The following is a 14,140-nucleotide window of genomic DNA, read 5'->3' as shown; positions in this document are numbered from 1 at the left end:
GCTCAAAATAGAAGCCACTTGACCCATAGCTGGTCTATTTTTCCTACAATTTCCAACACAAGCCAATGCAACCCTAGCCAATCTAAATAATGGCTTGAAATCACTAGGAATCACTAGCCATCTAATTTCTTTCGGCTTTATTAATGGATTCTGCTTGCAGAGAAGGAAAAGTGTGTGAGCAAAACTCATAATACAAATTGACAGGAGACATAATACTACATAATAGATGATTGTAACGTCACCATAACTCATTTTCCTTGAGAATTATATGATTGTTTCTCTACGGAACTAATCAAGGCGATGAAGCAAGATGAGCACATGCACCCAAATGGGTAACACTTACAACTGGAATGTGAAAGGAAAAGGTTATTAAATTTGTTCATTTATTCTTCACGTAAACGTGTGCTCTTTGAGGTTCGATCAGGTAAGAAGTGGTGCAGAACTATACTTGCTAAGATTATAGGTTAGGAAATGTCAGGTTATTTGATTTGATAAGCCACTCAATTTGGTTTCTTCTCATTTCCATTAATATATTTTGGAAGCTCCAAAAAAAATTCACTACGGTTTTGTTCAACTGTACCTTGTAACAAATCCAATAATCAATAGCAAACATTAACTCAACATATTTAATCAATGATAATAATTGGATTTGCGGTGATGGCAATACCCAACTGTAACATCTTGTTAATTAACCGCGCGTATCTTGGCAAAGCTTCAGGTTAGGGATCAAAGTAGGTTGACATCATAAAATAAAGGTTTTGAACAAGAAAATCGAGATGCTATTAACAAATTCATTTAATACACTGAAAATTAATAGTTAAAACAACTCCAGTAATCCCCCATCTGCGTTTGAATACTTGAATGTTATTAGGTTTGATATTTTGGACTTCTTTTACAATTTTTTTTTTACCTAAATTCATATTAAAATGAGCCGGACTTGCAATTATTTGGGCCTTCAAAGAAATAAGTCCAACTGTCTGGGGCCGGGGATAGGTTTGAGTCGGGTCGAGGCTACCCAGTCCACTCTAGCTCTATTTTTCTCACCACATATGTATTGCCGAGTGGGTCCAATTCGAACTGGAGATGCTAAAGACTAAAAAGTACTCTTGCAAGATTATCGAATTTATTAGGTACCATTATTTCATAATTAATTGCGAAATAGTAGGAATTATCCCATTTATTTTGAGATAAAAATTGACTGAATTCAATTTATATTAATCAATATCACACCTAGGTTTTAAAATTTTGAGATTACTAAACTAATTTTTGTCAAGGATAGATATTAATTAATTATATTATTTTAATAAATAATCAATCCGATCCATTGTTGTATTTACATGATCTAGCAACAATAATATTACCGACACATTATTTTTTCAATTTAAGTTTTTTGAGTGTTCCGCCGCCCTATATGAGTTGAACATAACTGTAGTAGCCCGAATTCCAAATTGGGTAATTAACGGATTATTGGTGATTAAGAAGGTTTAATGTGTAATTTTGACCGAGTCATGATCGGACGGACCGAAGATGGTTCGGAAGCACCGAAGAGTTCGGAAGGTCCGAAGTGAGTTCGTTGGATCCGATCATTAGGTGTCAAGAGTTGATCGACACGTGGGAGTTCGGACGTTCCGAAGTGTATGATCGGAGGATCCGATCATGAGCTGTCAAGAGCCAATGGACACGTAGCGTTCGGACGTTCCGAAGTAGTGTTCGGAGGATCCGAACATGGCCTATAAATAGTGGTCGGATTTCCTCATTTTTGACTCGCCAATTCAGAGAATTCCGTAGCATTTCAGTCGTTTCTGACAGGTTCTAGTCTTGTTCCGAGATTTGGGCACTAGCGGGGAGCTGCTGGTCTTGTAGCAGAGCTGTGCTCTAGTTGGGAGCTAGCGGCATCAGCGGGCTAGCGACGGACGAAGGTTTGGAATTTTATCAGTATTTATCTCAGGATTATCTAGTTAAGTCTGGTAGATAAGTTTAGTGATGGTTTTCACTTGATGAATAGGCTTGGATTAGACCTGTTGTCTGGTTGTTCCAGTGGATTAGGATTTGCTGTGATAGAGGTACGAAAGTACTATCCGAGATATCCTGGTTGAGTATACATTCTTATATGTGTTGCATGATTATGTGGTGCATTGATATATGTCATATGATGCATGCTATTATGTCACGTTTATTACTGCACGTTGCATTTCATGTTGAGCCGTACCTCCTTTGAGATAGCCTTTACTGTTGAGCTGTATCTCTTTCGAGATAAGCTATATCTTGGGGCCGCTCAGCCCTGTCTTGTGGACGCATGGACACCGAGAGTACACAGTGGCCGACGGGTCGGGAGGGCTTCGGTGGTCCGGGACATTTTAGGTCCACGTCTGTCTTGTAGTGGATGCAGTGACCCAGAGGTGTACCGCGCGGCACTATCCACTTGGCGCCTCTAGACTGAGCATTGTTGAGATCCTTTTGTGACTCCTGTTTCTTGACTACCCCGGTATCATGATCATAGCATGTGCATTTCATATAGGTCTGTATACTCATACTTTTGTACTGGGCGTTCTTATCGCTCACGTCCTCGGTTTTGTTTATTCTTGGACACCCCATTCCCTCGGGGCAGGCCTCAGGTTGGACAGCTCAGGAGGAGCAGGAGGAGGACGTTGAGTAGCTGGTTGGTTTAGTTTATCGGTATTGTTTTGATTCGATATGGTTGTATTGGATATTTTATTTTGAGTTATTCTAGACTTCGATTGGGTTGTATAATCGGTTTTGTTGTTGACTTTTCCGCTGTTATCTCTGATTATTGTTAATTAGGTTAATTGCATGCTTAGTTTTTGATTAGTAGGTGATTCTGGAACGGGTCACTACATTTATGGTATCAGAGCATGCAAAGATTTTTGGGACATTAGTAATTCTGTTTTGAGGATTTAGGAGTTGATTTTAGTTTCCTTTCAGATGTCAGGAGATGGAAGCAGTCACGGTAGTGTGGGACATGGCCGTTATGGCGAAGATGAGGCTGGCCGAGAACATCGTCGTAGAGATCGTGACGGAGGACGTCACCGAGATCATGATGAAAGGAAACGTAGGAACCGTGTCAACATTATAGATTTAATGAAGATTGGCACCAACAGAGATAAAAGAGTTGAAACAACAGTTAGCAAGGTTAGCTAACGGAGACCACACATCTGGTTTTGCAATCCAAACAGATGGAACCTTGTGTCTGTCAGGAAGAATCGTAGTTCCAGAAGATTCTAAATTGAGAGACGAGATTTTATCTCAAGCTCATAGGAGTAAGTTGAGTATCCACCCTGGAAGCATGGAAATGTATAAGGATTTGAAAACCAAGTTTTGGTGGAAAGGTATGAAGAGAAGTGTTTACCAGTTTGTAGCCAAGTGTTTGGTGTGTCTGAGATGTAATAACAATGATTGTTATTCATTTTGTTCATTCTCTAAGCCTGATTTCGAGGACGAAATCATTTTTAAGGGGGGGAGAATGTAGTAGCCCGAATTCCAAATTGGGTAATTAACGGATTATTGGTGATTAAGAAGGTTTAATGTGTAATTTTGACCGAGTCATGATCGGACGGACCGAAGATGGTTCGGAAGCACCGAAGAGTTCGGAAGGTCCGAAGTGAGTTCGTTGGATCCGATCATTAGGTGTCAAGAGTTGATCGACACGTGGGAGTTCGGACGTTCCGAAGTGTATGATCGGAGGATCCGATCATGAGCTGTCAAGAGCCAATGGACACGTAGCGTTCGGACGTTCCGAAGTAGTGTTCGGAGGATCCGAACATGGCCTATAAATAGTGGTCGGATTTCCTCATTTTTGACTCGCCAATTCAGAGAATTCCGTAGCATTTCAGTCGTTTCTGACAGGTTCTAGTCTTGTTCCGAGATTTGGGCACTAGCGGGGAGCTGCTGGTCTTGTAGCAGAGCTGTGCTCTAGTTGGGAGCTAGCGGCATCAGCGGGCTAGCGACGGACGAAGGTTTGGAATTTTATCAGTATTTATCTCAGGATTATCTAGTTAAGTCTGGTAGATAAGTTTAGTGATGGTTTTCACTTGATGAATAGGCTTGGATTAGACCTGTTGTCTGGTTGTTCCAGTGGATTAGGATTTGCTGTGATAGAGGTACGAAAGTACTATCCGAGATATCCTGGTTGAGTATACATTCTTATATGTGTTGCATGATTATGTGGTGCATTGATATATGTCATATGATGCATGCTATTATGTCACGTTTATTACTGCACGTTGCATTTCATGTTGAGCCGTACCTCCTTTGAGATAGCCTTTACTGTTGAGCTGTATCTCTTTCGAGATAAGCTATATCTTGGGGCCGCTCAGCCCTGTCTTGTGGACGCATGGACACCGAGAGTACACAGTGGCCGACGGGTCGGGAGGGCTTCGGTGGTCCGGGACATTTTAGGTCCACGTCTGTCTTGTAGTGGATGCAGTGACCCAGAGGTGTACCGCGCGGCACTATCCACTTGGCGCCTCTAGACTGAGCATTGTTGAGATCCTTTTGTGACTCCTGTTTCTTGACTACCCCGGTATCATGATCATAGCATGTGCATTTCATATATGTCTGTATACTCATACTTTTGTACTGGGCGTTCTTATCGCTCACGTCCTCGGTTTTGTTTATTCTTGGACACCCCATTCCCTCGGGGCAGGCCTCAGGTTGGACAGCTCAGGAGGAGCAGGAGGAGGACGTTGAGTAGCTGGTTGGTTTAGTTTATCGGTATTGTTTTGATTCGATATGGTTGTATTGGATATTTTATTTTGAGTTATTCTAGACTTCGATTGGGTTGTATAATCGGTTTTGTTGTTGACTTTTCCGCTGTTATCTCTGATTATTGTTAATTAGGTTAATTGCATGCTTAGTTTTTGATTAGTAGGTGATTCTGGAACGGGTCACTACAATAACCTTTTGGAATTTCAATAAGAGAATTTCAGAAAATTAAAAAAATTAATTCCTTAACCTCAAAAGATATTTTTAAACCCGAAATCATATTTTAATGAAATTTAGAAACTACCACTGTACCACAATTTGAGTTACATGTGCAGCAACTATTACGTGGCGGGCTGGTCGAGCCTAGCCCGTTTTGACAGCCGAAACACACTTGAATTTTAGACGGTACATAGTGACCTCACAAGGTATTTAAATGTTAATCTGACAGTAGGAGAAAACTCGGTGGTTGCAATAAATAACTGATATACAAGAACGGATAGAAACTCACAAGGTAGGAGTTTTTTCTAGCCTGCATAAATGTCTAGTATTTGCCATTAAAGGCACCAACTTATCTCTCCAACGGCCAACTGATAAGTACTGCTTAGATGAAAAAAATTCACCTGATAGAATGATTCCACATAGAATGATTCCACAGATAAAAATTCCTCCAAGAGACAATGAAAGGTATTGATTGATTCATTTGCATTTTGCAGAGAGGCCTCAACTCCTCTTCAGTTTTATCTTTTCACCTTATAACCGAAAACATCGTACATCTAAAACCCGTCAGTCAGGCTACACTTCCCTGATCCGAAGCATCTTCGTAGTAATACGGTGTAAGTTTGCCATCTTTCCCAGCAGTTGTTGGCTGGTTTCCAGCGCTAATTTCTTGCAACATTTTCACTACTCGTCTCATAGATGGACGATTAATGGGAAGTGGGCTGGTGCAGAGGAGGCCAATATTCAATACTTTGCGTATTTCATCTTTAAAACATGAATCGAGTTTTGGGTCGATAATATGATCTATCCCTTTCTGATCTAATGTGAAACATACCCATCTTACCAAATCCTTCTCCCCAAACTCGGGATCAACAGGAAGCTTCCCCGTTAGCAGCTCGAGAATAACTACACCAAAACTGTACGTATCACTCTTCTCATTCACTCGTAGGGTGTGGGCATATTCTGCAAATACCGGTGTAATTTCATTAACAAGAAAAAAGGAAATAATTCGCAACAGATGACATTGAAATATATTAAGTTGCTAACCTGGTGCAATGTATCCACAAGAACCTGCAATTACAGACATTGATTGAACAACTTTTCCATTTGCATCAACCACTTTTGCGACACCAAAATCTGCAACCCGGGCTCCATATTCTGCATCTAACAATATATTATTCGACTTCACATCTCTATGAACAATTGGAGGCACACAATCGTGATGTAAATAAGATAGCCCCTCCGCAGAATCCAGCATTATCTTAAACCTTATCGGCCAGTCCAGTAAGCCACTTTTTGTGCTATGAAGCAAATCATAAAGGCTCCCGTTAGGCATGTACTCGTAAACCAGAAGTTTGCAATCCCAGGTCGTGCAACAACACCACAGCTTGATGATATTCTTGTGCCTAATCTTCCCTAATGTTTCAACCTCGGCATCAAAACCATCACTTTTAAGTTTGCCCTTTTCAACATCTTCATCATCATTGCGCAGTTTTGAATGTCCCCAAAGTTTTTTCACAGCTACAGCCTCACCGTTGCTCAGAACCACCTTGTAAACCTTACCAGATGACCCACTTCCAATCACGTTATCTTCATCGAGGGAGTCCATTATCTCGTCCTCGCCGAATCCCAGTTTGTGGAATGACATTAATGTCCATTTTGATCTATCAATTGATCTTTTCGCCTTCTTGATTTTCCTGTACCTCGAGCAAAACCATACCAGGCCAACGATAAGCACCAATCCAGAAAGGATGAAGATTGATCTTAGTAACCAAACGTAGCCTATGTTTTTTACTTCACTTCTTCCATTACACAAACCAGCTATATCTCCACATAATCCAGGATTGCCTAAAAAGCTATCTTTATACATTCCCTTGGCATACAATGGTGGAATGTCTCCAGAGAGACGATTATTAGATAAGTTGAGCCGATTAAGTTTCAAGTTCTGCAACCCAGCTGGGATTTTGCCGTCAAATTGGTTTCCGGATAAATCCAGATAATTTAAAAGAGCTAAACTCCCAATATCATCTGGAATGGCACCCGAAAGATCATTATTTGCCAAATTCAGCTCATTTAGCTTCTCCCAAGAATGAATTCCATTTGGAATTTTACCAGATAAGCCATTGTCATGAAGATCAAACTTTACTAACTGACCAAGATTCACGATACTGCTGGGTAAAGAACCTGAAAAGCCGTTGTGATAGCCCGAAAACTCCATTAAATTTTCTAATAATCCGATCTCCTCTGGAACATTGCCGGAAAAATTATTCTCCGACAAAACCAACTGAGACAAATTGGATGCGCCAGCAATAGTTTTCGCAATTCCACCAGAAAATGAGTTGTTTATAAGCTCAAGTAATGACACGCGAGGAAGACTCCAAAATCCTGCAGGAACGTCTCCGGAAAACTTGTTATGCCCCAATCTCACGCGCTGCAAGCTCGTGCAAGAAGCGAGTGTGAACGGGATAACGCCGGAAAAAGAATTCTCTATGATTAACAACTCTTCGAGCAACCCCATAAAGCACAAATTTTCCGGAATATGACCAGAAAATCCATTGGTTGAAACATCAATCCACCTTAAAGGCGAGATTTTACCAAGATTCTGAGGTAGTTCTCCCGATAATTGATTTTGGAAGAGCCTCAACTCGTACAAATTAGGGGAATTTGAAATTCCCACGGGCAATTCCCCTCGCAAATGGTTCTGGTACAGGTTAAGTGACTCGAGGGGCAACGAGCACAACTCAGCGGGGATCAACCCAGTCAACCCGTTCATGGAAGCATCCAGCCGTCTCAGTGACGTCATCTTTTCCCACCCTGTGCTTGGAAGCTCGCCCGTCAATGAGTTATTATACAGCTCCAACTGAACTACGCTGGTCAACTCAGTGATCGAACCCGGAATCGAACCCGTCAACGAGTTGTACGCCAGGTCTAAGTCGGCGAGCCTACCGAGTCGGCCAAGTGAATCCGGAATTTCCCCGATTAAATTAGTTTCCGTCAACCACAGCACTTCAAGACTCGTAAGATTGCCAAGCTCCGGCGGTATCCGACCAGGAGTGAATGGGTTGTAGGAAAGATTAAGCTGCTTCAGCGTCGAAACATTCCCAAGAGAATACGGAATTGTCCCTTCCATTAAATTCTCCATCAACGATAACACCTCGAGTTTCTGAAACATTCCAAAGCTTTCGGGGATACTGCCGGAAAAGTTATTTCCAGTCAAATCCAGATACTTTAAGTTTGGGAGATCCGCTAGCTTGGAGGGGAGCGCTCCGGTCATGTAATTCTGTGCTAAATCGAGGTGCTGCAATGATTGACAAGTGGCGAGATCATCTGGGAGAGTGGAGTTTATGAAATTGTCGTAAAGAGAAATGAAAGATAAGTTTTTGATGCGGCAGATAATGGAAGGAAAGGGGCCGGAGATGTTGGCGCTCGAGAGGTCGAGGGAGATGACTGATGCTGTGGTTGGATCGCAGACGACGCCGTACCAGTTGCATGGGGTCTCGTCGCGGGGGTTCCAGCTGGAGAGTACGGCATTGGGGTCATCGAACCCGAACCTGGCTCTCTGGAGATAAATCCCTTCTTGGTTTAGGCAGAGTATGACGGGCGGAGATAGTAGGAGGAGAAGGAACTGCATATTGTGGTAGAAATGGAGGTGGCGCTGCATTTTCCGGTGGCAGCTGTGAAGTAAGTCTCTTTGTTTTAGCGGTGAAACTGAATACTTGAGATTGTTGGTCCAGGAAATGCAATGACAGTCTTCCTTCGGTTTGGAGAAGATGTGGGGCGGGAGACGTTATTGGCAAAAGAATTGACTTAACTAAGACGTGTTCTTGTCTGAAAAAGACTTGAAAATATTCTTATATATATACATATACATTTGTTTCTCCAGGTCCATTTTACAATAATTATGTTTGGATTATCAATCAACAATATGAAATCGGGTGTGTGAATAATAGTGGTGGATTTCTTAAAGATAAGTCTCCACTCCCACCATGCTTATAGATTGAGTATCCCCGAATCATTCTATTTAGAAAGGAGCAAAATGAAGTTGAGTGTATATGTAGGATACAGGAGGGGGTCGAATTATTAAGATGCTGGATAGTCATACTTCGACGCCCACTTTTATGTTATTAATGTAACTTTTGAAATTTAACAAGTTTTTTTTGAAGTTCATCAAGTAATAAAAGTTTACGGAATTTCATTTGCGGGTATTGTCTTCCTTCTAAATCTGATGATTATCATTCGTTCAACCATGTAGAATCTACGTTTGACATCTCATATTATGATAATTGGATTTAGGTGATATATTTAAGATAGGTTGAACTAAGCTCAAATGAAGAATCTTCTCTAACAGCAATTCTTGTTATCCTAACTTCAGAATGGTATTATCACCAATCGTTTGTGTTTTGAAATGGTTTCCTACATGGCTACGTTTTTATCATTGGTCATCATATCATTTCAAGTAACACATGTGTTTTCGATTGTTAAGATACTATTCTTTTCAAAATATGTATCTTGTATTCTATTTAATCTGGGAAAATTTAATTCTCGACTGCTTGTCTGTTATCGGATCACTTCATCGAGCCAACCAAAAACTAATGGACCTAAGAGAACGTGCCACATCATTCAATTATAGTTTTGAATGAATTTTAAAGATCATCTTAAATACTAGAAGTTAATAAATAATAACAAAGTAACACTCAATCTAGGATGGACCATCTGAGTTTAAAATCAAAGAACTGAATTTAAGAAGTCGAAAAAAGCAACGACAGGGTACCCCAAAACTGTGACTTAGATACACAAAACTGTAGCTAAGATATATATATATATATATATATATATATATATAGATGTACATCACCACGTGAGACGACTGAAAACGACCTGTGGAATGTCCTACTCCATAGTTTTAATATATCAATTCCTTATTTTACACTCAATGGATGTATGTAAAGCTGATATTTTCACTGTGAAAAGACTCTGGGTGAAGACAGCTAGAATATAACAAATGGGACAGTGAGTTACAGAGTAAGTCAAAAGTAGCAGTGAAATACATAGTTCCGTTGTATTTTCTATTTTATATATTTTGCTGATGACCCTAAAATTCTGGGAGTTCAATCGGGGATCGTGTTTTAACCAAATTTGGGCAATTTCGAAACTGTACAAGTGGGATGGGTCATTTTCCTTATATTTTGTCTGCACCTTCGTGTGATGGATGGGCTTAATTTGTATGCTTCTCTTTTAACAAACAATCTGTTATCTTTTCGGTTTTCCGTAGCTTCAATCCAATGTATTGAAATACATAAAATATAAATCTCACGTATTTTATAATATCATTTATATATCTTATCCCATCGGTGAACGCCATTAAAATGGACCCATGCAAGTAATAATAAAAGAAACGGAACTTAATTTTTTTTAAATATTATTATATGTTTATTTTTAGAAGTATTAAATTATGATTATATATATAATATTTGCATGCTATCCTTTCAAAGTACGTTCAACTTATTTTATTATATTCCGACGGAGGCCCAATTTTTTTTTCTAAGTTAGCGGCTGGGACAACTAATTATAAATTAATTCATTTCATATTATAGATATATACCTACATATATTTTTGAATACACCAAATATTCATTAAATTCCTAATATATAGAGTACATAAATTGACGAATAAAAATTCCGACAAAGTCATCAACAAGGAAGAGAGGGGGTCACCTATATATACCGTAAAATAATTAAAGGAATATCACAATATAGTAATCAATAAATATGACCATGTTACTAATTATTATTACAACTAATACATTTAATTTATTTGGTCACTTCTTCAAGTGAAGAGATCGACAAACTTCCCTTCATCTTTAATTCATTTTTCTACCGTACTTCTAAGATAAGAAAAAGGGAAACCAACCCCTTTTATTGCATACCTGTTGAATGATTGTAATGTTAGAATTAAATGTTTGATGTTAAATTTGGCGTTGTTTCAACCTATAAACATAGTAGAAGGTTCAATAATTTAATTCTTGTCGTGGAGGTTTGGTTTTTACGAGTTAGTCTATGTCTCATGGCGATTAATTTTCTTTATCCCCAACATATGTATTTTATATATTAATGATAGTTGACATCGTATGTTGATAATCTAAGAGCTAAAATTTTGTCACATCATTAGAAGAGAAACACGTTAAATGTAGAATAGAAAAATACATACAAAGCTTTAGTTCTGTACGACTTTTAACACGACCAACTCGTGATTTTTTATTATTTTTGTAATTATCTTTTTTAAAAAAAATCTTTAAATGATTTTCCAAAATGGCTGATTAGCCAATTTGTATTGGAGCATACTTGCATGTGTTTCCCTGCAAATGTGGGTACAATGATAATGACATATGGAATGTATTTTGCTCTAAAGTAGGTGTTTCATTCATGGTGCGTGTTGAAACTTTTGTAAAATCGTAAATGCGTTTTTCGGCAAAGTTGAAAAAAAACCTCATACTCTAACTGTAACGTCCATTTCCCGATGCGACTTTTAAGCGTGAAAGTTGCATGCAGTTTTTCTCGTTCCGTATAATTTGTCTTTTAGGCAAAAAAAATTATTTTTTTATGGCAAAACATTTCATACATCTTTTGCTATTTTCCTTACATAAGGGAGCAAAATGAGTACAAAAATATCGTCACATGAATGTATTTGGGACATATTTTCCCGAAATTTTTTGAAATCTTGTGTAGTTTTCTCCTAAAAGAAGGGAAATGATTTGAAATTAATTGATTTTATTTTGGTAGAATAAGTTTATTTATGACTGTAAATGTCTAATCAGGACATAAATGGGTTGTAAACGTCAAAAAAGAAAAGAAAAACGTAGCCCATTCATTCGTGAACATAGTTGCTCTCATACATATCTTGAAAATTGGGAGGAACCAATCAGTGTAGATCTTTATCGGACCCCATCAATCACTCAATTTTACAAAATTTGAAGCAAACAACACACCTCCAAAGCATTCGGAAAGTTCAGGCACATAATAAATATATACGAAGTGGCACACTGGCACCATTTTACTTCAATTATCATGGATACGATACGAGGTATTCGAGTGGTTTTAGGTGTTTGTAAAAAATTATTAAACATAATAAAGATGCGAATTAGGGTAAGCTTAGCATTTTGGTTTTTTTTTTCTTTGAATAAAATTTGATTAGTGTACGAAAATTACGCATAATCAAAAGGTATATTTGAAAGTTAAAACTTGTATAATGGCTCGTCCATTAATTCCTTATATCCGTCCGTTGGATGATTGACAGTGATAGCGAGTGTGAGCAGCCCCATCCGGACTTGTTTCTTCCTAGCTACTTTTCATAATCGTCACCCTCTTCTCCATTTCCACACACATCATTGTCAATAATTTTGTTTCCCATGTCTTTTTTTCTCTGCTTAAATTAGTCCAAGTTAAAAATTATTTAGAATTATATTATACAAATCAAATTGTCGCAACGGCTTTGAAAAATTAAAGCTTCTTCACCCATAATGAAGCTTTTGTTTAGTTATTAAATTAGCTACGAAAAACACTTTACTTTTTCTTTTTTTTAAATGTTTGAGTGAGCTTGAGAATTGGAAGAGAAAATCATTAAAGGTGGGCAAATTTTATTTTGCAGGATTCAAGTCTTCTCTCATCCCTTATCATTTCAACGTTTACATTCCATTAATCGCGATTTCATTTTTACATTATAGTGCAACAGATGTAAACATATAAAACTCATGAAAATTAATTTTAATATAAAAAAAAGTTTACAAGTTTGCTATAGATGGAATTTGGTAATTTATCACGTGGAATAGCTAGCAGAGACAAATGTAACGAATGACCCTTTCTCATTTTTCACCTAATATTTATAGACCTCTCTTTATGATGAAAGTAGCTAATTTTAAGACAATGATGATTGATGATTATTTTAGGCAATATCGTGATGCCATTAATATCACAAACAATTGTTTATTTATTTATAATTTTGTCCTAATATATGCACCAACGGTAATTTTATCTATGTTAAATCCTCCACGGGCTTCCAATTACTTTTAACTCTGGAAAGAAGTCATATACGTCTGAATCATCATTATTCATGAGATTTCGACTTTCAATTCTGTATAAAAGAACAAAGTTAATGAATTATTTGGTTTCAGGCTTCGGCTGGAAGAGATCAGTCCACAGCTGGCAAAATGAGCTTTAAAAATCGACAATTGATTGTTGTCTTGGGCCTGACATGCATGTACATTTGTTTGTAGGTCATGCCTGGATTATTTTCTGTCTTGTGGCGTGTTAGCTTGAGAGAAAATTAGCCAAAACAAATAATTATTAAAATCATATTTTTCCAATGACAAGATGAGGAGTCGTGTGAAAATGTAGTGGTCACGCAAGACTTCGATGATCGATGGGCTAGGAGATGCGGCAGAAAGCAGACTTCTCTTCGGTCCCAAAAATCATCAAATATTGTATTCCAAGTTTTTCGTATCTGAAATGCACCCATCGACCACCATTTCATCCTTAATCCATGCAGCTTTGTGCTGCAAGAATATTCTACAGTGATTCAAAGGTTGTTGCATGCCCCAACTACGCAGGCTTAGCTTTGATTAAGATTACCCTCAGAGCAAACCTTGAACTACTCGATTGTGAATCCTAAGTCCCGACATTTTTAGCTCATTTTGATATATAGGACAAGAATCGGAAACATTGTTACATAAAATTTAGTTGCATGCGGGTTCACACATGATCCTTCATCTCCCCAAAAACTCTTAACAATTTGATGCAGCTTGAGGACCCTATTGCACAGCCCCTCAAAACACAGTGCGATATATTTGGAGCGATTTTACACTTCTCTCTTTTCATCTATCAAGCATATCCCCAGCTGTCAAGTTTTCTTAACCGAGTCTACGCAGCTGTCATGTTTGCTCATTCTTTTGATAATCTTTTACCAGGCAGCCCCACAAAACTTGGATGCTTGGATGTAAAATTATGGAGGAACAAAGGAACTTATTGTTAATTATTGTCTTGGTCCTGAAGTAGCAGATAGAAAAAGTTATAAAGCTATACAGATTTCACATCCCTTCACAGTAGGATTGAGGTGTCTCATAAACTGGTGCCAATTTCAATTTATTAGTATGCTGAATACATTTGACACCCACCACTGCATCTTGAATATTTAGCGTATGAATCAGGA

General features: G+C 38.3%; 1 protein-coding gene across 1 annotated transcript; it reads right to left on the bottom strand.

Annotated features, from left to right (window-relative positions):
- Window positions 1–5,185: 5,185 nt before the first annotated feature.
- Window positions 5,186–8,801, bottom strand: LOC140813114 (receptor-like protein kinase HSL1). The gene is made up of 2 exons (XM_073171547.1): window positions 5,986–8,801; window positions 5,186–5,901 (listed from the first exon to the last, which is right to left on the bottom strand). The coding sequence occupies exons 1-2, from the start codon at window positions 8,597–8,599 to the stop codon at window positions 5,510–5,512; spliced, it is 3,006 nt and encodes a 1,001-aa protein (XP_073027648.1). The 5' UTR covers window positions 8,600–8,801; the 3' UTR covers window positions 5,186–5,509.
- Window positions 8,802–14,140: the final 5,339 nt, after the last annotated feature.

Source organism: Primulina eburnea, chromosome 14 (assembly GCF_022965805.1).
Source record: "Primulina eburnea isolate SZY01 chromosome 14, ASM2296580v1, whole genome shotgun sequence".
NCBI lineage: Eukaryota > Viridiplantae > Streptophyta > Magnoliopsida > Lamiales > Gesneriaceae > Primulina > Primulina eburnea.
This window is presented reverse-complemented; position numbering and strand designations above follow the sequence as displayed.